The 27571-nt window shown below is 63.0% G+C and overlaps 3 protein-coding genes across 10 annotated transcripts; 1 reads left to right on the top strand and 2 right to left on the bottom strand.

Moving 5' to 3' along the window:
- Nucleotides 1-167: 167 nt before the first annotated feature.
- On the top strand, nt 168-16802 carry EXOC7 (exocyst complex component 7). 8 transcript variants are annotated; one of them, XM_028519450.2, is made up of 21 exons: nt 168-312; nt 492-557; nt 1941-2125; nt 2264-2369; nt 4005-4227; nt 6232-6399; nt 9004-9096; nt 10005-10073; nt 11027-11172; nt 11430-11582; nt 11836-11934; nt 12277-12339; nt 12581-12647; nt 13283-13321; nt 14053-14118; nt 14403-14523; nt 14720-14815; nt 15774-15837; nt 16124-16165; nt 16264-16397; nt 16614-16802. In XM_028519450.2, the coding sequence occupies exons 1-21, from the start codon at nt 253-255 to the stop codon at nt 16714-16716; spliced, it is 2163 nt and encodes a 720-aa protein (XP_028375251.1). In that variant the 5' UTR covers nt 168-252; the 3' UTR covers nt 16717-16802. The 8 variants fall into 8 exon arrangements, with proteins under 8 accessions (XP_028375251.1, XP_035890046.1, XP_028375253.1 ...); XM_036034153.1 differs by lacking the exon at nt 9004-9096; XM_028519452.2 differs by lacking the exon at nt 10005-10073.
- Nucleotides 16803-17944: 1142 nt separating this feature from the next.
- ZACN (zinc activated ion channel) lies at nt 17945-20825 on the bottom strand. The gene is given in 9 exon segments (XM_036009076.1): nt 17945-18492; nt 18576-18654; nt 18657-18688; nt 18691-19170; nt 19365-19375; nt 19502-19874; nt 20316-20391; nt 20550-20714; nt 20766-20825. Coding segments are annotated over 9 exon segments (1662 nt in total). The 3' UTR covers nt 17945-18106.
- A 1217-nt stretch (nt 20826-22042) lies between these two features.
- GALR2 (galanin receptor 2) lies at nt 22043-25100 on the bottom strand. Its single transcript, XM_028519047.2, has 2 exons — nt 24237-25100; nt 22043-22939 (listed from the first exon to the last, which is right to left on the bottom strand). The coding sequence occupies exons 1-2, from the start codon at nt 24602-24604 to the stop codon at nt 22249-22251; spliced, it is 1059 nt and encodes a 352-aa protein (XP_028374848.1). The 5' UTR covers nt 24605-25100; the 3' UTR covers nt 22043-22248.
- Between the last annotated feature and the right edge of the window lie 2471 nt (nt 25101-27571).

The following is a 27571-nucleotide window of genomic DNA, read 5'->3' as shown; positions in this document are numbered from 1 at the left end:
GGTGAAGTGCTGAAGGAGGCCTCCGGGCCGGGCCGGGCCGGAGCCACACTTCCCCGCCACACCCAAGATGGCCGCCGACCGCAGCCGTCCCGGTGCCCCGCGCAGGGGCACTTCCGCCTGCCACTCCCCTCGGGCAGCCAGCAGCGCGCTCGGGGCGGGGCCGAGGGCGGAAGTGGGTGTGACAGGGACGGAAGCCGAGAAGGCACGCCGCTGACACAAAACCCCGGGAGTGGGAGCCGCAGGGTCGCAAGGATGATCCCCCCGCAGGAGGCGTCCGCCCGGCGGCGGGAAATTGAGGACAAGCTGAAGCAGGTGGGCTGGGGCTGGGGGCGCCAGGGCCGGACACCGCGCCGCGGCGTCCACTCCGGGAGGAGGCGGGGGGGAGCCGGGCGCTCCCTGCACCGAGCTGGGCTGGGCGGCCGGGCCGTGGGCCCGCGGCGCGGTGGTCTTCGGCCCGGGCTGCTGGTGATGCCCTCCCTGCGCTCCCCCAGGAGGAGGAGACGCTGTCCTTCATCCGAGACAGTCTGGAGAAGAGCGACCAGCTCACCAAGAACATGGTGAGTGACGCCCCGGCCTGGGGGAGCTGACAGGCCCCCAGATCCTGACGGGAGAGAGCCCTGCGACCCGCAGCTCCGGTCTAGAAGACCCGGGGTTCTGGCCTGGGTGCTGATGGCAGTAGTGGGTGGTTTCTTCAGCAACCGTGTGGCTTGTCTCTTACCTAGCTCCCTTCCCCGTGCCCCCCTCTTCCCTGAGGTTGCCGCTGCCTCCGCTGGCCTGCACTTTCTGCTCTCTGTCCAAGCTCTCCATCCCCCCTCCTCTCCTTCCGCAGACACCTGTGAGACGGGCTTGGGTGGGCTGGATGTTGCTCGTATGTCATCCTCAATTCAGTGGGCGGTCACAGGGGATGGAGGGCGGGGTTAGCACTCCTGAGATCCCTGAAGGCAGGCAGGACTCAGCCATCACCCCCAGAGGGCTTCGGGGTAGCATGAGCTCTGAAGTCAGACAGATGGGGGCTGGTCCTCACCCTCCACTTACTTGTGTCTGGCGCCGGACAGGTAACTCCGAGCCTCAGTGAACGCATCTGATAAAACAGAGACAATGCCAGCCTCCCAGTGTGGCCGTATGAAGGTCACAGGAGGTGACACGTGGGAACGCATCTTGTACAGTACCTGGTGTACAATAGGTGCTCAACCAAATAGGGGTTTTCTTCTTTTTTTTTTTAAGATTTTATTTATTTTTAGAGAGGGGAAGGGAGGGAGAAAGAGAGAGAGAGAAACATCAATGTGTGGTTGCCTCTCACGTGGCCCCCACTGAGGACATGGCCTGCAACCCAGGCATGTGCCCTGACTGGGAATCGAACCTGCGATGCCTTGGTTCACAGCCCAAGCTCAATCCACTGAGCTACGCCAGCCAGGGCGGGGTTTTCTTTATTCCTGGAGGAGACTGTGAAGCACAATTGAGTAAATACGAACTTGGGCGTGTATTTGGTAGCACCAGGATGAGGTCCTAGTTCTCACTTTGTGAGATTCACCCTTTGAGAGAGAAGCTTCTGAAAATGCCAGCAATGCGTTTGCAGCTGCTCCGTGTGAAACTGCTTCCTGATCAGCCTAGGAAAGCCTCAGAAAGAACAGAAATTGAGATTCGGCTCCAAAGGGTGGAAGGGAAACCATCCTGGGGTGATTATCTTAGGAGGGATTCAGCTGATGCCTGGACTGCCTTCAAATCAAACCTCAGCCAATTCATTTGGACCACCTCCTGTGTGTCGGGCCCGGGGCAGGTGCTGAGGACGCCGTGGCGAACAGCTATGCCCCCGTCCCTTCCCTTACGGAGAGTATTGTCTAGACAACCAGAGGACAGGCAGCAGATGCCGAAGGCCGGTGGGCATCCAGCAGCAGTCCTGGCACAACCGTGAGGCCTGAGAGCCCGGGTCCCCCCCGCAGGTGTCCATCCTGTCGTCCTTCGAGAGCCGCCTGATGAAGCTGGAGAACTCCATCATCCCCGTGCACAAGCAGACAGAGAACCTGCAGCGGCTGCAGGAGAACGTTGAGAAGACCCTGTCCTGCCTGGACCACGTCATCAGCTACTACCATGTGGCCAGCGACACAGAGAAGATCATCAGGGAGGGGTGAGCTGGGGCCAGAGGGTCTCATTCTTACTCGTACGTGTGAGCCTCTGTATTAATTCTCTTCTCCTCCCTTCCAAATGCCATTCCTCCTCTTCACCTTCCATCCACGCAGGCTCATACGGCCCCTTTCCTTCCCAGCCCCACAGGTAGGCTGGAAGAGTACCTGGCGAGCATGGCCAAGATTCAGAAGGCTGTGGAGTATTTCCAGGACAATAGCCCAGACAGCCCAGAGCTCAACAAAGTGGTAAGGGGCCAGAGGGTAAGGCGAGGGGCCCAGGGACACCAGTCCCTGCGCTGGGCTCACGAGAGACGGAGCCGCTTGCAGGAGAACACAGTAGGACGGACGGCAGTCTGCACTGCAGCGCACGGGCTGTGGTCCTCGAGGCCTCCGCCTCAGGAATTACGGGGGTGCATTTGCACTGCGTTTGTGCAAGTTAACTGAATTATGAATCACGCATACAATATAAACTTCACATTGATTTTTATACATGCATTTGTGCTTTGTTTACAGTGATAAAAGCACACAATATAAAAATGTATCAATTTAACCACCTTTTAAAACTTGGTTGTTAATTGCAGTTGACACGCTTATTGGTTTCAGGTGTGATGAGACGCCGATACATCTAATGACGGGGCCCCCCAATGAGGCTAGCGCCCACCTGACCACGCAGTTACTGCAGCATTGCTGACTGTGCCCCCTCTGCCGCACTTTACTCCCCTGTGACTATCTGCGTAACTCCGATTTGCACTTCTTAACCCCGCCCCCTTTTTCGCCTGTCCCTCCAACCCCTGCCCATCTGGCGACCACCAATTGTTCTCTGTACCTGTGGGTTTATTTCTGTGTGTTTGTTCATTGATTTTGTTTTTTGGGATTCCACATATCAGTGAAATCGTATGGCACTTGTCTTCCTCTGACGGACTTCACCTAGCGTAACCCCCCTCTCTGGGTCCACCCACATTTCAGCCCCCTTCCAGTGCGCAGCTCTGCGGCCCGGGGTGCCTTCCCTGGGCTGCGCAGCCGTCACCGCCGTCACCGCTGTCACCTCCAGAGCTCCTCTGCAGCCCAGACGGAGCCTCTTACCCTTCAAGCCCTAGCTCCCCTCTCTCCTTTCCCTCCGGCCCCCAGCAACCATTGCTCTACCTTCTATCTCTGTGAACTTGGCCATTCTAGTCCGTTTTCTGTCTGTCAACGGGCCTGCTCTGGACTTCTCGTATCAGTGGCATCACGCAACCATGTGACCTTCCATGTCTCGCTTCTTTCCCTCAACGTAACGTTCGCAGAGTTCACGCGTGCTATTGTGCATGCATGTCAGTGCTCCCTGGGTGGGCGCCCCACCTTCTGGCCCCTGTGGAAAGTGCCGCTGTGAACCCTCGTGTGCACACTCTTGTGTGAGCGTGTTTCCAGTTCTCTCGCGTGCCCTGGATGCCTGCCCTTCGTCAGGCAGGCGATTCGCAGATATTTTCTCTTATTCTGTGGGTTGGCTTTTCTTTTCTTTTTTTTTTTTTTTTTTTGATTGTATCATTTGCAGCACAAAAGCTTCTAATGTGACATAGTTCAATGTAGCTATTTTTTTTCTTTTGCAAACCTTTTTCTAACAACAAGGCCAGTGAACCGTGCAGTGAGAAAATAATCAGCCAACATTTATGAAGCATCTGCTTATGAAAACCTGGGTCTCACTTGTGAACACACAGTTTGGGGGAACACGAGGTGCAGGCATAATCGAGGAAACCTTCCTGGCGTTTCCTCTCTGGGTTCAAGGAAGTGGAGGCAGAGGAGAGGGAGGTGAGGGCCAGCTGGGTGCCCTCTCCCTCCCTCACTTCCTCCCTCCCTTTCTTCCTGCCTGCCTCCCTCCCTCCCTCCCTCCCTCGGCCCCCGCAGAAGCTGCTGTTTGAGCGCGGGAAGGAGTCTCTGGAGTCCGAGTTCCGCAGCCTGATGACCCGGCACAGTAAGGTCGTCTCCCCGGTGCTCATCCTGGATCTGATCAGCGGTGAGGAGGAGCTGGAGGTCCAGGAGGAGGTGCCCCTGGAGCACCTGCCCGAGGGCGTGCTCCTGGACGTGGTCCGCATCTCCCGCTGGCTGGTGGAGTACGGGCGCAACCAAGGTGAGAGGGCCCGGGCGGGGTGGGGGTGTGACCTCCCTTTATTTGTTTAATCTTCCTGGGTTTTCTTTTTTTTTTTAATAAAAAGCCTAATAGGAAATAATATGGCAATAAATCTACAGCTTGTGTATCAAATTGTGAGTCTAGCCAAATCCAGGCTTTTCTTTATATACCTTATTTTCCTGTTTTTCTACCTTTTTATTTCGGATTAATTATAAAATTTTCAGCCCTTGCTGGTGTGGCTCAGTGGATCCAGCGCCAGCCTGCTAACCAAAGGGTCACCAGTTCAATTCCCAGTCAGGGCACAGGCCTGAGTTGCAGCCAGGTCCCCAGTAGGGGGCGCACAAGAGGCAACCACACACTGATGTTTCTCTCCCTCTCTTTCTGCCCCCTTCCCCTCTCTCTAAAAATAAATAAATAAAATATTCGGAAAAAAAATTTCTGAAAAAGTACTGAAAACCTCAGGTGGAAAGTGGAAGTCCGCCTCCTCACTCCCTGGATACCTACAGCATCAGGACCCAAAGATGAGCACTGTTGGGGTTGATGCACCCCCTTCCCAAAACTCCTGCAGCAGCGAGTGTGTGGGTGTGAGCGCGTGTCCTCTCCTCCTTCCCGAGTGGAAGGCAGCACCCCAAACCCGAGTCCCGCCGTGGTTTTCTGTCCGGAACTTCTGAGAGGCCGTGAGCACTCCTTACCGGGACACGCGCGCCTGCTCTGGGCTCCTTTAATGGCGTGGCACCCCGTGTTCCATGGTGTGGCAGTGCCATCATTTCTTTCGCCAGCCCTCGGATTGAAAAACCAAAAACTGCGAACCAAACAAACATTTCAGAAAACAAAAATTCCAATGAAGACTCAGTTTTAAGCTTTTTGGCCCGCCACGCTTTGTTAGTGTGTGCGCGCGCGCGCCAAGTTCTCCGCGTGCGTTGCCGGTGTCCCTGCTTCCCGCGAGCACCCCCTGGTGGCGGGTCTCCGGCCGCCCTGCACTGCCCACACAAACGTGCCATGGCGCATGTGCGGGGCTGGGGGACAGCCTGGGATGAGAGGGAGGCCCGCCGGCGTGTCCAGGCCCTTCAGACAGCCCCCCTGCTCTGCCCGCCTTCTGCCCTGGGCTCCTTGGGACACGTTTGCCGGGAAGTGCTGAGGTGCACTGGGAGTCCGTCCCCATGTCCTCACTCACTTGCGTTTGGGGGCTTCCCAGCTTCTCAGTGCTGATGAGCAGCACTGCTCTGAGCACAAGTGAGTGAATTACTTTTCTTAGGGAGTTCTTCGGGGCCTTTTCTCAAAGGTGCCATTGACAGGTACCGAGCTCCTGTCCAGGTAGATGGGGACGCAGCAGCTCTGTTGACAGCCCCACCGCCGTTCTTTCTTCCCTGGGGCTGTCACAGTCCCCTGGTGGCTGTTTCAAGATTTTACTTATTTAATTTTAGAGAGAGAGGAACGGAGGGAGAAAGAGAAGGAGAGAAACATTGATCAGCGGCCTCCCACACACCCCCCAGTGGGGACCTGGCCCGCAACCCAGGCCTGTGTCCTGACTGGGAATCAAACCAGCGGCCCTTTGGTTCACGGGTTGGGGCTCAGTCCACTGAGCCACCACAGCCAGGGCCCCTCCGGTTATTTCCTTAAATGTTCACTTTGTGATCGGCTAAAGATTGGGTGTGTTTCCATTCACCGACACTTGTTGTCTCTTTGCCTCCTATGAATTGCTCACACCCTTGGACTCCTTACCAAGTTGAATTGGATGTTAGCTTTATATTTTTTTACCTTAAAAAGCACTTTAGCTTCAGAACTTAAAAATGATCCGTCCTATTGGGGTATGCTCTCCCTTTTAAGAGTCTGCCTGAATTGGGGACGAGTCCCCGTGGGCGGCGGTGAGCCAGAGCAGATGCCGGGGAGGATTCGCAAGTGGAAGAAATAGTGGGCGCCACCGCTGCCCTGCGGAGCCAGCCTGGCGGGGAAGGCTGGGACCCCGGGCAGCCCCACAGCAGCCCGCTGCCCCTCTCTCCCCAGATTTCATGAACGTCTACTACCAGATCCGCTCCAGCCAGCTGGACCGCTCCATCAAGGGCCTGAGGGAGCACTTCCGGAAGAGCAGCTCTGCCTCTGGGGTCCCCTACTCCCCGGCCATCCCCAACAAGAGGAAAGACACACCCACCAAGAAGCCTGTCAAGCGGCCAGGTGGGTCCCCGCCCCGGCCCCGTGCGCACCGGCCAGAAGGCGGTGTGGGACCTGCACTGCCTTCGGCACCCCCCCCCCAGAGCCTGTGGGAGCGACCCCAGCTGTAGGTGCGCAGGACAGACAGCAAGTGTCCAGCAGCCGCCAAGGCCCCCACCCAGTGAGGCCCTCCCTTCTGCTCAGCAGAGTCTGGGGGTTACATCAGCGTCTCTGGAGTAGGGAGGGGAGTCACAGATGTGGGGGGCAAGGTAACGGGGTGCCAGGGCTCAGCCAGTTGCTGGGCCCCTTTCCCTCCCCCCGCTGTCCCACCAGGAGGCCTGCGTGCTGCCACCGCCAAGGCCATGGGATGGGACAGGGCAGACCTCACTTTCCAGAAAGCCAGGGTGGCGTGCCACGGGGCCTGACCTAGAGGGGCGAGCTGCCACTCCCGCAGTCGGTCCAGAAAGGAAGAAGTCCATCTGGCTTTCCAGCCACACTGCCAGATGGGTTCTGGCGGTGGGGACGTCACTGGGCGGGGGCTGGGGGCGAGGGGGGTTGAGTGAAGTGGGGAGCGGCCTGGGCCATGCGTGGTTGCTGCCCTGGTGAACAGCCCACTGTCTGTCCCTCTCCCAGTCTCCGCGGCCCCCACTCGCTACTGGGGTATCGGGAGCTGACTGCAGCCTGTGTGGGCCAACAGTGCCCCTTTGTGTGGCTGCGGCTTGGCCAGCCTGGCTCTGTCTGGCCGCAGAGAGAGGTCGCCCTCGGTGGGCGTGGCCTGTGGCGTAGCGCTCACACTGGGGCCGGGTCCTCGGGCACTGTTTCTCACTCCCCAGGAGCGGGAGCGTCTGTGTTCGGGGTCAGAGGCGTGGCAGAGCAGAGGCTGCCCAGGGGCACACGCGAGGGGAGCCTTAGGGTGGCTGGGTGACGCTGGAGGGGAGTGCACTGAGTCCTCCCCGCCAGTGGGGGTGCCCCGACTGCCCACCCAGAAAACCGGTGACTCCACCACGCCAGCTTGCCTGGCTGCCACACACGGTCGGTCCCTCTCTGTGCCTCTGCGTGTCCAGCTGGGCCGCGCCTGGGAGGCCACCTGGGCCTCGGCCATCCGTGCTCGCTTCCCCTCCGTCTCCCCGACGGGCCCTGAAGTCCCCGGGCCCCATGAGCTCTGCCCCAGAGTGCTGGCTGGCCGTGCGGGAACAGGGCCCGCCAGGAGGTGGCGCTCACCAGGGGCCTAATCAGTCCTGGGCTTGTAGACCCAAGAGGAAAACTCTCTGGCAGGGTCCCCATGGTCTCCGTGGGGTTTCGGGAGCTGTCAGGAGCTGGCGAGCTTGGGGCTGATGCCAGGCCTGGGGCATCCAGCCTGGGGACCTCAGTTCCTGGCTCGGGGAGGGGAGCGGGGAGGCCTCCTCGCTCAGTGGGTGGTGACGAGACACCAGCGCTCATCCATGGTGCTGGGTGCCTGGCGGCCGGGCCGCAGGCGCATCTGCTCTAGGTCGGGTGTGCATCAGGGACCTGACGTGCTCATTAGCAGGGACACAGGAGACAGGCGCTCAGCTGGGCCCCCAAACCCGGTTATCAGTAGCTCGTCGGGGTGCGATCAGAAAGAAATGAGCCCCTGCAGACCTTGTCCCTTTCACGCTGCCTGGCCTTTTATGGGGCACGCGCAGGACTCCGGCAGCCTCGCTGTGCCCCGAGACTCGGGCCGGGGCCAGCTGTCTCCGGGGAAGGGGACAGAGCCCTGCGCGTGGGCACCCCCCCTCCGCCAGCACAAGGCAGCTGCCCTCGCCTGTTTGAAACGCTGTTTCATGTCCCCGTCCCGAGGCGTCTCCTTCCCGCAGAGGTGGCCGACCCCGCGGCTGGGGCGCTGCGGTTTTGTTCTCGTTGTTTTTACTTGTGACACTAACTGTTGTTTTTCTCCGTGCCGCGAGCATGTACCCTTTCCCACTGCCCTCCCTCTTCTCTCTGTGAGGTGGCCCTGTTAACCCCGCTCAGCTTGCGAGGTTTTTCCTGTTGCTTTGGAGGTGTGGGGACCTTCGGTGCTTGGGGCCAGGCTGCCTTGGGGTCCCCAAGCCTCCTGGGAAGCGCTTCCCGCCTCGCCAGCTCCCGGGGCTGCCTCTCCCTGACTGACTACTGTTGGGCTCCCTGCCAACGCCAGGCATGCCCCGAGAGCCCTGCCTGGTGGTCTGCTCAGGGCCCCAGCGCCCAGCTCCCCCAGGCTCTGACCCCGGTCCTGCCCTCTGGGTGCGAGGCCTGCGTCCCCAGGTCCTCCCCGCCAGCCCTTGTTTATTGTGACCACAGGGCCGCTTTTCATTTCGGCCCCTCCTAGTGGACCTCTGCCCCTCACCTCCTTCACCCCCGGCTCGTCCTCAGTGAGCTCAGAGCCACAGGGACGAGGGTCAGCAGCAGTAGCAGGAGGCCCACCTGGGGGGTGTCCATTCCTTTGTCTCCGTCTGCTGGCTCTCCTGGCTCTCCGGCCGCCCTGGGGAAGGGTCTGCTGGGGGCGGTGGCGCCTGGGCATGCTCGGTGTCGGGAGGCGGGGCGCGGGGCCGGGGGCCGGGGGAGGGCGCTGCTGTTTTCTCTCACTCGTTTCCTAGGTCTTCTTACCTCCTCTCTGTGTGGCTCTGGTGACAGGGACGATCCGTAAGGCTCAGAACCTTCTGAAACAGTATTCCCAGCATGGTCTAGATGGGAAAAAGGGGGGCTCTAACCTCATTCCTCTGGAAGGTAATCACCCCGTGTTCCCTCTCCTGCTCCCCCTCCTCCACCGTGTGTCCGCTCCCGAGGCAGGGCAGAGCCTGTGGCCCCCCAGGAGGGCCGCGGGGGGAGCCCCGAGAGGGGGCCTGGGGTGGGGACGGCAGGTCCCTGTGCCACTGCCTCCGGCTGGTGCAGGGACAGGTTCTGTGGCTGTGGCCTTGGCCCGGTCCCGTCTGGCCGGCGGCAGCTCTGCCCTCCCTGAGGCTCCCCCCACCTCCCTCCCTGTCTCTGTCCTTGTCTCCTGTTTGAACTCGGAGAACGTTCTTTGCCCGGGCAGCCCTTTCACGCTCAGACCAGCAGTGGCAGGACCAAGGTGGCCTAGGCCTCCTGGTCACCCGTACCCCCAACTTTAGAAGGGGGGTGTGTGCAGCAAGGCGACAGGCAACTGGTCAGCCACGCGTCCTCCTCTGTCCTGTAAGAGGAAGGACAGCCCCTCCTTGGAGGGCCTGACCCACCTTCCCAAGCGCAATGCTGGGCTACAGGCAGAAGGCCGTCTCCTGCACTTGGCCGTGGCATTTCTCTAACTGGGTGTCTCTCCCGTACCCGGGGGGACAACCCCTGGCGCGGGGCGTCAGCCCCTGCGGCTGCCAGAATCCTCAGACCTCTCTGTGGCCCTCACAGCTTCCTCCCGGCCTCCGGGCTGGGGGAAGCCAGCTCCCGAGGGCGGTCCGGGGCCCTTCGAGTCAGGCTTGAAACGGCTGTTCCTAAGGTGGCCTGAGGCAGAGGAGGGGCCCGGAGCCCTCCCCAGTGTCCCTTCCCCGACATCCCGTCTGACATCCCTCCTGGAGATCGAGGGCTTCTTCCCAGAACCCCAAGGGCCAGCCCGCCCGGCCCCTGGATAAACGCTGCTTGTGTTGGTGCGGCCGACGTCTCGCTAGGTCACGAGCATGATTTCCGAGTTAAGCGCCTGTCCGAGGCCCCGAACGACAAGCACGGGCCGCTGGCCGGTGAGTACCGCAGCCCAGCCTGAGGGCGGCCGCCGCCGCCGCCCCCACCGCAGTCGCCGGAGGGCCCGCCGGCCGCTCCGCCCCGAGGATGGGCCAGACCTGCCTCCTCTCTCCCTCCAGCCTCTCTTTCTCTCCCGGGAACGCGGTCTCCTCGCCTCTCTCCAGGCGGGAGCGCGCACCTGGTTCTCGGGCCGGGCCAAGGGGAGAAGTTGCCGCTGCTCAGGAGGCAGGCAGGGAGGGGACGTGTCTCCTTGGGGAGCAGGGAGCCCCGACACCGGCTCCAAAGGCGGTGGCAAAGCTCTGGCTCCCGGGGTGCATAGAACCACCTGTGTCCCAGCCTCCAGCGGTGGGGCCCAGCCTCCTCCTGGGCCGGCTGGCAGCCAGAGGGCCCTCGAGCTCTGGGGCTCACGTTGCCTCTTCTCGGATTTTAACCTCACGCCTCGCAGGCCGTAGCCCACGGCCTTCTCGTGTGTCCCGGAAGGCCTGCCTGGGCTGGGAGCTGCCCTCGCAGGCCCAGCACTGTCTGAGCTGCATGCCCGCCTCAAGGTGCCCGCCTCCTTGACGTGCACGCTGCCCCCTGCCCGGCCCTGGCCGCCCTCTCTCCGGTCCGTTCCAGAGCCCCCGGTCCTGGGCTCAGACAGACCCCGTCCAGGGAGTCCATTTAGGAGTTTCCTCCTTCCCCCAGGGCCCGACTCCCACCCTCTCCAGCACCTGGCGCTCTGGGGCGTGAGCACTGTCCATGGCAGAGCTGAGAGTGAAGCCAGGACACAGGCTGGGCTCCTCCCGGCTTCCCCTCCGGCCCGCGAGGCCTGCTGGTCCTCAGCTGCCTGCCGGAGCAGCCCTCCCCGCCCGCTGCCGGTCGGGGCCACGGGCCAGGCGCTGGGGGGGCCCAGGCCCCTGCAGCGGGGGGAGGGCTGTGCCCGCCCGGCAGCTGAGCGCCCTGCGTCCCCCAGGGAGAGACGACATGCTGGACGTGGAGACCGACGCCTACATCCACTGCGTCAGCGCCTTCGTCAAGCTGGCCCAGAGCGAGTACCAGCTGCTGACGGCGGTCATCCCCGAGCACCACCAGAAAAAGACCTTCGACTCCCTGATACAGGTCCCGCCCCGCCCCGGGCCCAGCTGGCGCAGCGGGAGCCGTCACTGCAGGAGCCTGAGTTGGGGCTGCGCCTCTGTGGGCAGCCCTCGGGCACCCCCGCCCCCGCCCTGCAGTCCCGGGGGGCGGGCCTGGTTGGCGTCTCCCCATGGGAAGCACACTGACTGGCTTCCCCTGCCCCTTCGGGTGCCCTCACGGTCCCTGGGGAGCCGCTGTCCCCACCCCGCCCCTCCCTGAGCGGCGCCCCGGCCCCTCTCCAGGACGCACTGGACGGGCTCATGCTCGAGGGGGACAACATCGTGTCGGCCGCCCGGAAGGCCATCGCCAGGCACGACTTCTCCGCGGTGCTCACCGTCTTCCCCGTCCTGCGGCACCTCAAGCAGACCAAGCCCGAGGTCGACCAGGTGCTCCAGGTGAGTGTACCGGGAGGCCCTGGGGGCTACGGGGAGGCAGGGTCCTGCCGCCCTGCCCGGCGTGGCCTCCCCCTGGAGCCACCTTCTCTGTCCCTCACCTCTGCTCCGAGAGGGCCCGGCAGCGACTCACGGGTCCTGTGAGTGAAGAGGAGGCAGTCCCATGGGTGGGGGGGGACGGGGAGTGGACAGGGCCGGCGTCCGGCCGGGGCCAGGGGCTGGGGCCTGCCCGCCACGTAGGCATGTGCCTCTTTAGGGCACAGCCGCCAGCACCAAGAACAAGCTGCCCAGCCTCATCGCCTCCATGGAGACCGTGGGCGCCAAGGCGCTGGAGGACTTCGCCGACAACATCAAGGTGCTCCCCTCCCCCTGCGCCCTACCCCGCCGCCGGCGGGCCACCGGTGACCTGGCTGAGCAGCTCGTTCAGGGAGCAGGGCTCCGAGTGGGGCAGCCTGCAATGGGTGGGGGGCGGGGGGGGGAGTCTCCTGTTGGCCCGCAGAGCCTCCCTTTCTTTCTGGGGGCTCTAGGCCTGAACCTCCTGCCCCCCCTTTTCCTGGCTTGTCCATCTTACCTTTGTGCCTTCAGCATGCCCTGACACCTGTGTGCCAGGAGGTGGCGCCATGAGCAGCTGCCAGGCAGGGGGGTGGGTCCAGGCCTCCTGGGAGCTCTTCCAGGGAGTGCTGCGTTTCCCCCGCAGAACGACCCGGACAAGGAGTACAACATGCCCAAGGACGGCACTGTGCACGAGCTCACGAGCAACGTAGGTGCTGCCCGCGGTCGCCTGGGGTGGGGGTGCCCGGAGCCGCCCGGCCGAGACCGTGCAGCGCTCGGTGCCTCCCTCGCAGGCCAAACCCGAAGTGGGAAACGGGAGGTTGTCAGCCGCCCTTTTCACCGGGCAGACCCCGCACTTGACCCAAATGGTTACAGTGGGGGCGCGTTGTGGGAGCTGACCTGACCCCTGGTCCAGCCCCTGACCTCCCTGGACCCCTTTCCCCACACAGGCCATCCTCTTCCTGCAGCAGCTCCTGGACTTCCAGGAGACGGCAGGCGCCATGTTGGCCTCCCAAGGTACTTGGCACCTCGGAGCGGGACCCCCCACCCCAAGCCCCCCTCCACCCTCCTGGCTGGAGATGGGGGTTAGGCCCCCCAGTGGGCACTGGCCACCTCTGGTGAGGAGAGTGCCTCCAGCCGGTGGAGATGTGGCCCCGGGCGGGACAGCGGGCTGGTGGGCCCCTGGGCTGAGCATCCGGAGAGCCGGGCTCCACTGCCTCCCCTGGCTGACCTCCGCCCCTGGGCTCCCTGGGGAGGGCACCCGGGTGTCTGTAGGTGCCCCGCCTGCCCCGCCCTCTGTCCGATTTCTCCACCTCTTCTTGTGTCTGCCTGTCCTCCTAATGAACCGCACACAGCCGGCACTTACAGAGGCTGGCGTCTCGGGCCCAGCCTGGCGTCTTCCTGAGGTTGGCGCGTGAGGGCACACGCGTTGCCAGCCGCCAGCCTGGGGGTGCTTGGCCCCACTGTCCTGGGTGTCCCCGGTCTGCAGCAGGTCTGGCTGGGTGTGCGCTGCTCTCTGGGTCCTGGCTGTCGTGGGAGTGGTCTGTGACTCGGGGTGACTCGGCTGCTTCTAACCTGTTTTTGCACTTTGCACCTTTCTCCCGTCTCTGTCTCCGCCTCCTCCCCTCTGCGCGCTGCCTCTCACTCCATAGTTCTTGGGGACACATACAATATTCCTTTAGACCCCCGAGGTAAGCGGCGGGGTTCTGCAGCCCCACCCTCCCTGCGAGTGAGGGTCCCTGGGGACAGGCAACTGGGCAGACTCAGGACCCACTGGGGAGCGGGGGTCTGGGAACGCACGGGTCCCTCCCGGGGCCTTCCGGCTCCCGCAGCCCCGCTCACGGCTGCTTCCTGTCTCTGAGGTTACCCAGGCGGCATCCTGTGGCCCAAGCACACCCCCCCCCCCCCCCCCGCGTACACCCTCCATCCTAGCCCAGCCCCTGCCCGCCCCTCCTCTCCCCGAGCCTGGCCTTCCACTCTGTGTAGGCAGGTCCCCTCTGTTCGGCAGGGCATGGGCCAAGGAGGCAGTGGGAAGTGGGAGCAGGGAGAGGCCCTGCTGTTGACCAGTGGGAACAGTGGGCCTTAAGTACCACCCAGCACGGGTCGGGGTTGGCTGGCAGGAGGCGTCCCGCTCCTCTCCTGCCGGCCGTCCTGCTCCTCACGGGCCGCCCCGTCACCATAGAGGGGTTTGCGCTGGCTTCCAGAAGGGGTCCTCAGGGGTGCTCTGTGCAGCGGGCGGGGGCCCTGGAGCCCAGCAGGTACCCTCCCCACCCCGAGCTCCTTTCTGTCCCATCAGCCAGAGGAAGGCAGGCTCAGAGGCCCCTCCCCGAGTGAGCCCGGGCGCCCCTGGGGCTGCTGCGGGAAGGCCGGCGAGGGTGTGGGCCCCCGCAGCCTCCGCAGCGGGACTTCTCCTCTCCCGCAGAGACCAGCTCTTCGGCCACCAGCTACAACTCCGAGTTCAGCAAGCGTCTCCTGAGCACCTACATCTGTGAGTGCGCGGCAGCCGGCTGCGGCCGTGGCCCGGGCCCTGCCTCCCCTCCCCGCCCTCTCCCGTTTTGTGCCCTCCGACTACCCGGGTCACGCCGCTGAGCGGCCCCCCGACCTTTGCAATTACAGCCTGACCCCCAGTTCCGGGGCGGAGTGGGGCCGGGCAGAGGGCCTCTCGAGTCGGGGAGGGACAGGAGGGACAGAGAGGCCTTGGTCTATGGGTCCCTGGAGGGGTCGCTGTGGCCTCACTGCCATGTGGGCGTGGCCCCATCCTTCCCCATGCAGGCAAAGTCCTGGGCAACCTGCAGCTGAACCTGCTGAGCAAGTCCAAGGTGTACGAGGACCCGGCTCTGAGCGCCATCTTCCTGCACAACAACTACAACTACATCCTCAAGGCCCTGGAGAAGTGGGTGGCCGCGGGCTGGTCGGCGGCCGTCCCCCCCCCCCCCCGGCGGGCGGGGGCGTGTGTGCTGCCTTCTCAGAGCCCTCGAAGGTCCACTGGGGCGGGCAGGCCCCATGGGTGCTGCCGCCCCACGGCCCGGAGCCTGTGGGCCCTGGGAGCCAACCCCGCCCCCTCTGCTCTGTCCCTGGCCCCGCCCCAGGTCTGAGCTGATCCAGCTGGTGGCCGTGACCCAGAAGACGGCCGAGCGCTCCTACCGGGAGCACATCGACCATCAGATCCAGACCTACCAGCGCAGGTGAGAGGCTGGGCCCTTCTGCCCCCTCCCCCCGCCCCGTGCCCACCGCTCACACGCCCCCTCAGGGTCTCAGGACACCTGGCCCAGCCAGGATTCAGTCAGTAACAGGGAGCGGTGGCCCTGTGGGCCCCGACCCTCTGCTTGTGTTGTACTCACATTTACAAGGTGGCAGTAGGACCCCCCCACCACGCTTGCTCCCTAGGGGGCGCTGTGCCAGCCTCCTCAGAGGGTGGTCTGCCTGCCGGAAGGTGAAGCCGGGCTTGGGCCAGGCAGGGGCTGAGTGTCCGAGATGTGGGGAGCGTTTGGCCCAAGCAAAGAGCAAGGTTGCGAGGGCCCTTGAACTTGGCTGAGCATCCCTCTTCTGCATGTGGGTTTGTGTGTGCCTCTCCCCTTGTGCGTCCTGCCCTGAAAGGGCCCTCCTCTTCCTTCCCCAGATCTGTACCCCCCGCCCCCCTCCTGCTCCTCTGCCTTGTCTTAACTCGCCTCGCCACTGACATGGGGCATAGCCGACCCCATTCGTTCAATCTATTGAACACTCTGTTTCTTCTTATTCTTTTTTTTTTTTAAGATTTTATTTATTTATTTTGAGAGAGGGAAGGGAGGGAGAGAGAGAGAGAAACATCAATGTGCAGTTGCTGGGGGCCATGGCCTGCAACCCAGGCATGTGCCCTGACTGGGAATTGAGCCTGTGACACTTTGGTTTGCAGCCCGAGCTCAATCCACTGAGCTACGCCAGCCAGGGCCTTCTTGTTCATTTTAAAAGCAACCATCTCAGGCACTTCCCACTCCCAAGGAAAAACCTCAGGTGTCTTTCGCTTAGTCGTGACCCGGATCGATTCCTGCCCTCCCCGCAGTAGATCAAGAGCTTTAAACAAACCGACAAACCAACCAGCCCAGGAAGGAGCAGCTGCCTGAGGCTGCCCCTCCGCTGCCCTCCGCTTTCTCTCTCTCCTGGCAGCTGGACCAAGGTGACGGAGTACATCTCGGAAAAGAACCTACCTGTGTTCCAACCGGGAGTCAAGGTGAGCTGCCCGGAGTGGTGTCTAGCGGGCGTGCTACCTTTGTCATGCCCCTGGGGACAAGGACTAGAGGCCCTCTGGGAGGAGAGAGCGGAGGGTGGCTATGGCTGTCTGCGCTGCGGAGCTAGGGCCGGTGGGGAGGGGCGGGGCTGGACGGGGCTGGGTGGGGCCAGGGGCGGGGCCTGGCTGTGCTGGGAGGGGCAGGGCCGGGGGCGGGGCCGGGTACAGGCATTTCAGGAGGGAGCGCGGCAGGCGACCCTGCTCTGACGTCGGCTTTCTGGGCCCCCAGCTCCGGGACAAGGAGCGGCAGATGATCAAGGAGCGCTTTAAGGTGAGCCGGGATCCCGTCCCCTCCTCGGGTGCCGCTGCTGCTGTTGTGGCGACACAGACGCAAACCTTTGTTTCCGTTTCCGCCCTTTTGGGTGCCAGGGCTTCAACGACGGCCTTGAAGAGCTGTGCAAGACCCAGAAAGCGTGGGCCATTCCCGACACGGAGCAGAGGGACAAGATCCGCCAAGCTCAGAAGCACATCGTCAAGGAGACCTACGGGGCTTTTCTGCACAGGTGAGCCCCACGCCCCCCACACCTGCACCCCCCCAGCTGGGGCTCTGTGCCCTCCTTCAGGAGAGCATGGGGGTGGGGGGGCAGGCTCAGTGCCCTGGGCCTTGGCGTCACACCTGGCAGGGACAGCGCTCAGGGGTACCCCCACCAGAAGGGCCTGAGACTAAGGGGGGGCAGGGGAGGGGCCGGGGCTCCCCACCGACCTCAGTGCCTGGCCAGGTACAGCAGCGTGCCCTTCACCAAGAACCCCGAGAAGTACATCAAGTACCGCGTGGAGCAGGTGGGCGACATGATCGACCGCCTCTTCGACACGTCCGCGTGAGCCGCGCCTGCCCCTGCCCCCGCCCCTGCCCCTGCCCGGCCGCGCGGGCCGGCGTGCTACCGGGCACATAAACCATGTTGACTTGCCTCTGAGCCGGGTGAGCTTCATGTCCTTGGGGACAGGGACGGTTCTTCGCCGCCCGGGCCAGGTGCCCTGTGCCTGGGCCCTCGAGTCCCGGTTTGCGCTTCTTCCCGCAGCCCCCGCCTGCCACCACAGCGCGCTCCTGGGCTCCCGCCTTCCCACACAGCTTGGGCATTGTGTCCCTGACCACAGCCTGCAGGGGCCACGCGGTGGCCTCCAGGCAGGAAAGGACAGAGAGGGACACCCAGGCCTGTGCCCACGGCTGCCTCGGGAGCACAGCAGCGGGGGGCGGGGCAACCCTGCTGCCCGCCCCGAGGACGCGGCACCCCCCTTCAGCTCAGACCCGTGGGTGGAGGGGCGCGGGCCACATGGCCCCAGAGGGCCTGGAGGGGACACGAGCAGGGCTGACCTGTGCTTGGACTTTGTGCGGAAGCACACTGCCCACTGCCGCGTCCTGGGGCCGGGGGGCTCTGTCCCCAGCAGTGCACGCTCTCCATTCCCTGTGGGGTCCCGCACGCCGCAGCCGTCCAGAGGAGTTCTGCCGGCCCCCCGTGACTCTCGGCCCGTCTCCTGGTCCCCGTGTCCCCCGGCCCAGGGCCAAGCAGCAGTGGCCGCAGGAAGAGCAGTTAGGCTGGGGGGTGAGGGGCAGCTGGGGGGCCGGTGGCCACCGCTGACTTCAGGAGCGGAGTGGGGGTCGGGGGGGAGTGGGGCCCCACCTACACAGAGTTGCACAGAGCAGCTGGGCTCCGTGCAGACAGACCCTGCGGGTGCACTGGGTGATGGGTTGGTTTCACACTCCTTGCTTGCGTGCTAACAGACGGGAGAGCTCGGGGTGGCCCAGGGTCCTCCTGGCTTAGGGGAGAGTCCACCTCCTGCGCCTCTTCCCAGAGACCCCGTCATGGCCTTCTCTCGGGCCCGAGCCTGGGCCCTGCCCTGTCACAGGCTGGGCTGCCGCCATGGGGTGCAGCCTCACGGGGGGCCGGGTCAGACTCACACACCACCCACGCCCGGAGTCCCAGGAAGACGGACACGCCCCCCCTGCCGCCTGCTGCCGCAGGAAGAAGGTGCGGTCGGCAGCCCCGGCCCAGCTCCTCCGGGACCCCGTGACTCCTTGCCTCCGGTGGCTCCTGTCGGGGAGAGGCAGGGGGAGGAGCCGAGTTTCAGGGCTCAGCCCGGCCCCTCCCCCAGGGACCCTTGGCCGTGTTTCCCCTTCTGTGATTCACAACAGCCGGGTGTGGATGCGGCCCGTTCTGGGCCATCTTCATTCAGCTGGAGAAGGACCCTCCTAGAGAGGCTCCCGGGCACAGGGTTACGCCGGGGAGTTCGGAGTCGTTGGCCAGGCCTCCGGGGAAGCCGGCCCTGCTCCCTGCTGCATACCTGCTTCTGCCAGGGGGGACACGGTGCAGCCCGGCCAGCGGGGCCGGCAGAGTGAGGGCGAGGGCCCTCCCAGTAGCCCAGCAACCCCCGACCCCAGCCTCTGGCTTGCGGCATGCCGGCTGTGCCCCATCCACCTGCTCCTGGCCCCATTCCTCCCGCCCCCAGGAAGGGCCCAGCCCCTGCCCGCCTTCAGGATTAGGCCCTGAGTTCTCCCCTTCTCCCGGTCCTGCCACTCCCCTCTTGGGGCTGGGCTGGGGCTCTTCTCGGCCCTGAGGTGGTCCCGGGCCAGCAGCCCTGCCAACGGGACGGTCTCTAGTGCTGAGGACATACACTGGGGGGAGGGGGGGGGCGGGGGCAACAGTCAGGGGCAAGGCCTGTGCCCCCAGTGCCGGGGAGCTGACCCAAGAGGAGAAGGAGGCAGGGCCAGGCGAGGGTGCAGGGCTCATTGAGCAGCAGGTTGCAGGAGGAGGAGCGGGGCTGGGGGCCTGCACCAGGGAGGAGTGGAAGACCAGGCAGCCTGCAGCAGGGTCACCTCATGGGCGGTGCGCTCCGTGGCCTGGAGGGGCAGCCACGGCCCCCGCCCCCTGCACTCGTGCGCCCACAGCAGCGCCTCCCTGGGTACCGACAGCAACATGATGGCCTTCAGTCTGTTCTGCAGGCGCAGTGGGAAGGAAGAAAGTGGGGGCTTTGGGGGGCTGCACAGGGGGTGGGGGCAGGAAGGTGATGTCTTGCCTCTGGCCCTGCATCTGCGATGCCCCTGCAGCCCTCTGGTGGCCACCTCCGGCCTCACCGTCACCCAGTAGCAGGGCACCAGCTGCTGCGGCGGGACTTGGGCTTTCAAATCCCGAACCCTGTGCTCCCTCTTGACACCCACGGTCCGTCCACCACGTGGGCCTGGAGTGCCAGCTCCGTCACTGCGAGGGGCGGGGAGAGGACGGCCCCCAGATCTCTCGGGAGGAGGGCAGGGACCAGCCAGTGCCCGCGGACGGTGGACGGCTGCGGGGGGGGGGGGGGGCAGATGTGGGGGTGGAACTGGCCCCCCCGAGAGGGCTTTCCGGACCCCACGTTGCCCCACCCAAGTTTTCTCCAGTTAGAGGGGGAGGCTTCATAGGCTCACAGACGGGTTTTCACTGTAGAAATAAATGCACTTCACACTGCCTCACGGAGGGGGAGTGGCCACAGAGTCCCACCTGTGTCTCGTCTGGTGTCTGAAGGACCAGGGTTCAGGAGCAGGAGCTGTGCTGTTTCCCACAGGGGGGGGAGGTGGGGAAGGGGGGCCTGCCCGCTAAGTTGGACACCCCCCGGCAGGTCCGTGGGGTATTTTTACTGCGTGGCCACACCTTTAGGATGTTTCCAGGGATGAGGCTGCAGCGACCTGGTTGCTAACACCAGCGGCCTAGCCCCTGCGGTGGGGCCCTGGCTGTTGGGGGCAATTGCTTCGCAGTGGCTGAGGGGGAGGAGGCAGGACAGAAGTGGGGCCGCACCAGAGCAGGGAGAGCCAGGGGTGGCTGGGCGCATAGAAGCCGAGGGTGCGGCCCCTCTGGTCCCTGGGGAGGCAGAGAGGAGCTCAGAGTCGCAGCTGGTCTCTGTGGTGAGGGCCAGGGGGAGCTTGACATGGCCACCTTGGTCCACGCGGGTCCCTGGGCCCCGGTCCTGCCAGTCCACCCGGAGCCTGCGGGGAGAAGTGTCACAGCCAAGGGCTCAGCCCCTTCTTTGAAGGGGGCAGTGGGGGAGATGGGCAGGTGCCCAGCTGCCATCCCCAGTCCTTGGGGTTCCGGGAGGGAGAGGGAACGTGGGCAGTGGGGGCTGCCGGTGGTCCAGAGGGGCCACCAGGAGAGGGTGTTCACTGCCAGGGCTCCGGGCTGTGGATGGGGGGCAGGGCCGTGCACGGCGGGTCCTGGACTAGAGCTCCCGCCTCCCAGACAGAGAGTCCCGGGGCAGCGCAAGCACGCACCATGGGTGCACACTCACGTTCCAGGCCAGGCCAGTGTCCACCCAGGCCCGGGGACACAAGGACACCACTGAGGCTCCGGCCCTTCGTGTATACACGCCCCTCAGCTTGGCGGGTTAACGAAGACAGGTGCTTGGGTGCTGGGCCGAGAGCGGGTTCTCCCGCCCCGCCTCCACCCTGTGGCACTCACCGCCCGCCCACCCCCCACTCCGGGCTCTCACCAGCCGGAGCAGCAGCTTGGAGGACACTGTGTACTGAAGGATGTCCTGGGGAAGGGGGCAGCATGTCACCTGAGGGTGGCTGCCACATGACAAAAGGCAGGAGGCCACCGCAGTCCAGGAACCCAGTCCTGTCCCACCCCCAGCTCAGCACCTGGGCCCCGCCCCCTCCTGAGGGTTCTTACCACGTTAGACACATTTCTCACTAACACCGGCACGTCCACCAGCAGGGACTTGCTCCCGTTGTTCGGAAGCTGGATGGTTTCCTGAACCTCCAGGAGCAGGTTGAGGTCAAAGAAGGACAGCCAGGCTGAGGGATGAAGGCCGAGGTCACCCAGGTACCTTGGGGCCCAAATCCCAAAGCTCACGATCTACGCCTTCCACCTACCACCTGCCGGTGCGCAGACACTGCGGCCCTGGACCGAGGGCGGAGTGGTGCCAGGTCTGAGCAAGGCGACATGGAGCAGGAGCCGCAGGGTCATCGTGAGCGGCCGCACAGCGGGGCTGGGGGCAGCAGCGGCGTCCAAGCTACAACCTCAATGTCAGTCACTTGTCTGGGGGACTGAGCAGTTGGCCGAGGCACCCGCTCTGGTCAACAACCCTGGAGCCTTGGATTGGCAGCCCCACCCCCACACGGGGTTCCAAAAACACCCAGGACCAAGCCCCGCCCACCCTGCACCTGCTTAGGGTTCCCCGTCCCGCTCTATTCCCTCCGTCTGGCACATGTTGCCACATTCAAGTCCAGCCAAGCGGGCCAGGCAAGCACAGAACCCGAAGCCCCGCCCCTTCTCCGACTCCGCCCTTCCGGCCTGGGCAGATGCCAGTGGCCTCCCTTTGTTTCCGCGGTGGGTGCCTGCCTGGCTGAGAACTCAGGCTCTTGTCAAGGCACCCTGCACTTGCCCAGCACTGGACAATGTGAGATGGGCACGCCCTTGAGCGTTTCCCTGCATCTCCTTACACACTGAACCGATTTCGTGTAACAATCCTCGGCTCAAGGACTCCAGAGGTGGGGCGAACTCAGCGTCAGGGGGCAGCTAACTCATGAAAAAACCCCAGGGCATCCTGTTCCCCCACGGATTCTCAGCCTGCTCCAGCCCAGCAGGGCCTCAAAGCCCCTCTGTGCGCCCTGGAACAGGACCGGGCGTGGTCTGGCGCGACTTTTCTGGCGGGAAGCAGAAGCCCAGTGAGCCTTTGGAGACCTGATCCCAGATGAACGCAGCAATGGAAGGAATTCCCAAAGTTGAAAGTCTGTAGCCACTGACAGGGCTGCTGAGGCTCGAAAGGGCCCCAGGAAACCGGGAGCAGGTGAGGACCCACCGCACACCCGCGCTGGAATGCTACCGGGACACCCGCGGTGTCTGCGTCCCGTCCGTCATCCACCGACTTTATCGCGTGCGCTTAAACAGCCTACCTGCCCACGTGACGCATTGGCGACTGCTGGTTTGCCGGTCCGCACGCACCTGGCGCCTTCAGAGGGCCGCGCGCAAAGAGCTTTCGCGGGTCGCACTCTCCCCAGCCTCACCCACTTAGGGATTTCTTGCAGATTTTTAACTCCGTTGTCTCTTGTACAGGTTGCTCTCCTTCCCCGTACACTCAGGAAAGCACCGGCACCCAATCAGCCAAAGCTTCTTTGTGAAGTCCCAGAGGCTTTGAGATATCCCACACAGCCTCTGAGATAAATGGGGACACAGAACGTCGCTGCACGTGAAATGGTGCGCGCTTTTTATTATATTGACAGAGGAAACTCCATCCACGATTCCCCCACCTCTGACTCCAATCCTTTAACATCCTAAGTGCGTTTAAGTCATGTTAACTGTCAACGTGCCGTTGAGGACCTTCTGGTCCCGCCAGCAGGGGCCCGCGACTCCGCGCGAGGCCGGGCCGCAGGGAGGCGCCTGCGCAAGGCTAGAGGGCCCCCGCAGCCTCGCTCACGTGCGTCAAGTCAGTGGACTCGCGCTCCAGCACGCTGCTGCTACGGGTGCCCTGCGCAGCAACGCACTCGCGGCCTGAGGTTCTGCGCGGGGGGCGGGGCAGCAGACCCGCGCAAATCTTGCGGAAGCCCTTTCGGAAGTGTTTGGAGACCAGCGCGTAGACGATGGGGTTGACGCACGAGTTAGCGTACGAGACCAGGTGCGAGAGGATGCGTAGCGCGTAGGTGGCGCGCGTAAGTGGGAAGTGGCCGAACCAGACGCAGAGGATAAGCGCATGGTGAGGCATCCAACAGAGGCAGAAGAGTGCTGCCACGATGATGATCATGCGCGTCACCTTGCGCTTGGCGCGCGGGGCGCCTGAGCCGGCGGCCACCGGGTCCATCGCGCGCCAAAGGTAGCGCAGAGTGCGCGCGTAGGTCAGGCCGAGCACCAGCACAGGCAGCAGGTAGCTGAAGACAAAGGTGCAGATGTCCATGGCCCGGCGTCGGGGCGCGCTCCACGCCGGGTGGCACACGGTCAAGTTGGCCAACCTTGACTGGCGATAGTAACTCAGGTAGGGCCCAGAGAAGAGCAGCGACAGCCCCCAGATAAGCCCGATGGCGGCCAGCGCGTTGCGAGGCGTACGCAGCTCGCGGGAGTGCAGCGGGTAGCGGATAGCCAGGTACCTGCGGGTCAGGCCGGGAAGGGAGACGTCGGCTGAGCGGGCGGATTCGCGGGTGCAGGCCCGATCCCTTGCACCCCGAGCCACACACCCGCTCTCGAGGAAGGTCCTTAGCGCACGGTCACACTCCGTACACGCAGAGGGCGACCCAGCGCATCCCGGACACTCTCAGCCGCGCCTAGATGTGGGGCGAGACCCAGCAGCAGGAAAGGCGCGCGCATAGGCCGCTCCTCTGCTTTTCCGGGACTGTGACCACAGTCGGACTCCACCCGGGAGGGCACCCCGGAGGCTGAACCGTCTTTGGGGCTCTGGGAGGCTATGATTACCCACCAATGACGTGCCCGGAAAGGTAGAACCCAGGAGCCTGGAGGCTGCAGCAGACGGCCTGGAGACAGGCCAGGCGAGGCACCGCGAGGAAGCTCCTTTACAAAAGCCGACGCTGTACGGGTCCCACCAGCACTCTTGGAAGCGTCAGGCTCCGCGCTCAGTGTACGCGAATGTGGCCTCACCCTGCTGCTTTCCCAAGGGAGGTGGGAAGCGCATTGGGGTGACGAGGGCAGGGAGACACCGCAGTCACGCCCGAGTTTCCTTCCAGGGAATCATCCCCCTGTCCTTCCAAACTCCGTCTGGAGTGGGGGTGGGGTGGTGAGCAAGCTCGGGTTTGCTCTTCTCCCTGCCCTTGACCGGGGCCTGGGGGTGGGGTGCAGAAGGGGTGGGGCCAAGCTGGGGGCCCTCCCCCGAGCTCGCTGGGACTTTGGCATGGACCCCGAGAAGGACCCAGATTCCACAGTCTGGACTAGAGTGGAGCAGAGCAAACGGTGGCTTCAAGGCTACCGAGGTGGAGGCTCCTGAGTTTGATGCCAGGAGACCGCTGGCTTCGCGCTCCCGACTGGGCGACCCCAAGCAAGTCACTTACCACCTCGATCTTGTTTGTAAGTTGGGCACAGTCATCCCACCCCTCCCGACCTCACCCAGACACGGAGCCTCCAGCCAGACCCAGCACCGGGAAAACGCTTTGTGGCCAGAATCGCTGCGCTTTGTCTGGTGCCCGCGGCCCCGCAGAGCTGAAGTCTGCAGCCTGCAGCCCCGAGGACGCACGGCACAGAGGGGACACAGCGGTCCCCCATTCTTACTCCTCCTTCTCCAACAGGCTTCCGTGTCCTTCACTCCCGCCTGGCCCCTCTGCCATTTTAGAGTCCTTTTCCACTCTCTGCACATCTTTCCTTGACCCTTGAGTACTGCCCCGGGCTGGGTGACCGACCCCTGGGCTGCGGGGGGAGGGGAGGGGGAGCCTTGTTTACCTGTCCAGGGAGACGGCGGCCAGCGTGAAGCTGCTGGCGTGCATGGTGAGGAAGATGAGGAAGTGCACGGCCTTGCAGAGCAGCCAGCCGAACGCCCAGCCGTCCAGGGTGTAGATGGTGGCTTGGAAGGGCACACAGCACAGGATGAAACACAGGTCGGCCACGCCCAGGTTGAGGATGAACAGGTTGGTGGTGCTGATGGCCCGGCCGCCGCGCAGCAGCACGGCCAGCACCAGGGTGTTGCCCACGGTGCCCACGAGAAAGATGAGCGCGAACAGCGTGGGCACGATGACCGCCTCGGGCTGCCAGCTGCCCCCGCCACCCATCTCGCTCAGGTCCTCGGCCCCAGGGCCACCCGAGCCGTTCATGGTGCCGCCGAACCCGAGGGTACGCCGGCTGCTGCGGCCCTCTGGGTCTTGTGCGCGCGGAGCTCCCGCGGCCCAGCCGCTGCAGCGCCCAGCGCGACTCCAGGGAGCTGCTGGCGGAGTGAGCTTGGCAGCGTCTGGCGCTGGAGACGGGGATGCACTGGAGTCAGAGGGAGGAGCGAGCCGCTGTGGGGGTGGGCTGATCCCCCAGGCGGTTGGCCGCGCTGGGGGGAAGGGCTGTGGAATGGCCCTGGCGCGTCCAGGCCGCGGCACAGGCAGCCCACTCTGGGGGCGCCGGACCCGCTGGTGTCGTCGGCGCGCTCCAGCCCCCGGAGCCCGGCTGCGCCAGGCTGAGCAGGAGGGAACTGGCGTCCCTGGCAGGCGCTGGAGCGGTGGAGGGACCGGTCGCAGAGACCTGCTGGTGCGCCGCGCTGCGGTGAGGGCTCTCCCGGGACCCCGCGGGCCTGGGCACTCCCCTGCAGCCTGGTGGGACGCCAGACCACCCAGGGCTGTCTGGGGGGTGTCCTGGAAAGATTTCCGAGCGGGTGCTAAGAAGTGGTGGTGGGGGAGGGGCTCGGTTATCCAGAATTGGGGAGCGGGACGGCCCAGCCCTGTACTGCACGCCTCTTCCCATTCGTACTTCCCAGGAGGGCCGCGCCTCGCAGGAGAGCTCAGAGACCCCGGAGAGCTCCAGTGGGGATGAGGAACTCGGTCGGCTTCATCGCATTCCCCTCTCTCCCCGACTCAACGTTTCTCCCTCTGATTCCAGACAATAAATAGTATTTGCTGAGCATCTCCTGCGTGTCAGGCCCTGTCCTTGGCGGTATGCCTCGGCTCCCTCCGCTGTGACAGGGGTGACGAATAACACCTTCCCCCAGGGCTCTGGTGAGACCGGAATGGAATGTGTCTGCGAGTCCTGAAGCCGGTCAGCAGGATCTGAATGAATCCTATTCTCCTCTCCTCATCCTGGTCCAGCGATTTTCAACCGTTTTCATCTCATGGCACAGATAACCTAATCGCTAAAATTCTGCAGCGCACCAAAGTATATAGGTTTTGCCCATCTGACAAAAAAAAAGAAAGAAAGAAAAAGAAAAAGTAGATACAATTTTGATGCATTCACACCAGACGGCTATGGTTGTATCGGCTGTTGTCATTTTTGTAACTGGCATTCTAAAGGAATAGAAGCCAGTGCCCCTGATTAAATATTCACGTATTGCATATTTTAAAATTTTTTACCCACAGCACACCTCTAGGGTCACGTGGGTGGAAAATAGCTCCTCTAGTCAGAGATGCAAAGAGGGAAAACTTTAATACAGAGTAACAGAGTTCCATGTGCCAGCAGCATTTCCTAGATGGCCAGGAGGGTGCTTAGGTTGCGATCACATTTAAATATTTGTTTTTTAATTTCGACGTATTAATCATCAAGCATTTTGTGGCATGGAATCCTTACTGATTCTAGAGTTTAAAACCTCCAGTTCACTGGGTGTGAAAATCACCACCTTCGGCCTCTGTAGCTCCGTGGCCTCTGCTTGCCCTTTCCTTGCCCTGTTCCTTGGCTCCTGGGTCAAGACCATTCTTTCTCTTCTCCCATCTCCCATCCCCCCCGCCCCAAGATCTCAGCCTCAGGAGCCCAGCTACCTGCTCTTGTGGGTAGTGAAGCCTTATTCACACCCCTCACCTGCCTACCTTTTCATTGAACAGGAGAATAATAGCAGCTCATACTTATGAGATGCTTGCCACTCATTTATTCAGCAAGTGTTTATTAAGCACCTGCTCCTTTCCAGTTACCGTCCTGGGTCCCTGGGATCTACCAGTGAGCTCTCCGAAGATCAAGGCCCTCCGCGAGCTTCCTTTCTAGCAGGGGAGACACAGCAAACCTAACTCAAGTGAGTTACTAATCTATTACAAGTCAGTAAGTGCTGGCAGGTCAAGTAGACCAGGGTAAGTGAGCGTGGGAGCGCAGCAGCGGTGGTGACGGTGGTGAAGGTCGGTGGCCAGGCAGACCTCATTAGGAAGGTGACATCTGAGCAAAGACCTGAAGGAGGCGAGGGAGCTAGGTCAGTGGGTATGGAGAAGCGCATTCCAGACAGAGACAACAGCCAGTGCCCGCCCCACAGCAGGCGCGTGCCTGGGTCTCTGAGGGGGGGCGGGGGCTGGTGTGGCTGTGCTGAGTGAACAGGAAGGAGATGGGCAGGAGAGGAGGTGAGAGGCAGAGCCTGCAGGGCTTTTTCTTTCTTTTTTTTTTAAATTTTTAAAATACATCCACCTTCTCCTTTTTTTTTTAAGATTTTATTTATTTATTTTTAGAGAAGAAAGGGAGGGAGAAAGAAAGAGAGAGAGAGAGAAACATCAATGTGCGGTTGCTGGGGGCTGTGGTCTGCAACAGGAATATGACCTGACTGGGAATTGAACCTTCGATGCTTTGGTTCGCAGCCCGCGCTCAATCCACTGAGCTACGCCAGCCAGGGCAAGGGCTTTTTCTTTCTTTCTTTCTTTCTTTTTAAAGGTTTTATTTATTTATCTTTAGAGAGGGAAGGGAGGGAGAGAGAGAGGGGGGGGGAGGGAGGGAGGGAGGGAGGGAGAGAAACATCAATGTGCGGTTGCTGAGGGTTCTGGCCTGCAACCCAGGAATGTACCCTGGCTGGGAATCGAACCTGCGACACTTTGGTTTGCAGCCCGCGCTCAATCCACTGAGCTACGCCAGCCAGGGCAAGGGCTTTTTCACTTGTAAGGACCCTGGCTTGTAGTCTGAGTAAAGTTAGGGGCCACTGCAGAGTTTTGACTAAAGAGCTAACACAATCTGACTTTAAAAAACCACAAAACTTTATTGAAATATATTTCATATACCATGCAGTTTACCCATTTAAAGTCTTTATTTGTTCGTTAGGACATTCACAGAGTTGTAATATGACACAGGGTGCAGCCAAAAGGGGGCCCCAATGAGCCTGTGTAAGAGCTTGGAGATGATTG

Source organism: Phyllostomus discolor, chromosome 8 (assembly GCF_004126475.2).
Source record: "Phyllostomus discolor isolate MPI-MPIP mPhyDis1 chromosome 8, mPhyDis1.pri.v3, whole genome shotgun sequence".
NCBI classification, from domain to species: domain Eukaryota; kingdom Metazoa; phylum Chordata; class Mammalia; order Chiroptera; family Phyllostomidae; genus Phyllostomus; species Phyllostomus discolor.
Note: the sequence above shows the minus strand (reverse complement) of the source record. Positions and strands in the feature narration are given on the sequence as shown.

What these genes read in the sequence shown, in the direction of transcription:
- EXOC7 (XM_028519450.2), top strand. Translation starts at nt 253, where the DNA reads ATGATCCCCCCGCAGGAGGCGTCCGCCCGGCGGCGGGAAATTGAGGAC. An exon ending in GAAGCCTGTCAAGCGGCCAG is followed by an intron (nt 6,400 to 9,003) that starts GTGGGTCCCCGC and finishes CTCTGGTGACAG; the next exon opens with GGACGATCCGTAAGGCTCAG. An exon ending in TATTCCTTTAGACCCCCGAG is followed by an intron (nt 13,322 to 14,052) that starts GTAAGCGGCGGG and finishes CCTCTCCCGCAG; the next exon opens with AGACCAGCTCTTCGGCCACC.
- GALR2 (XM_028519047.2), bottom strand. Translation starts at nt 24,604, where the DNA reads ATGAACGGCTCGGGTGGCCCTGGGGCCGAGGACCTGAGCGAGATGGGT. An exon ending in GCCGCCGTCTCCCTGGACAG is followed by an intron (nt 22,940 to 24,236) that starts GTAAACAAGGCT and finishes CCTGACCCGCAG; the next exon opens with GTACCTGGCTATCCGCTACC.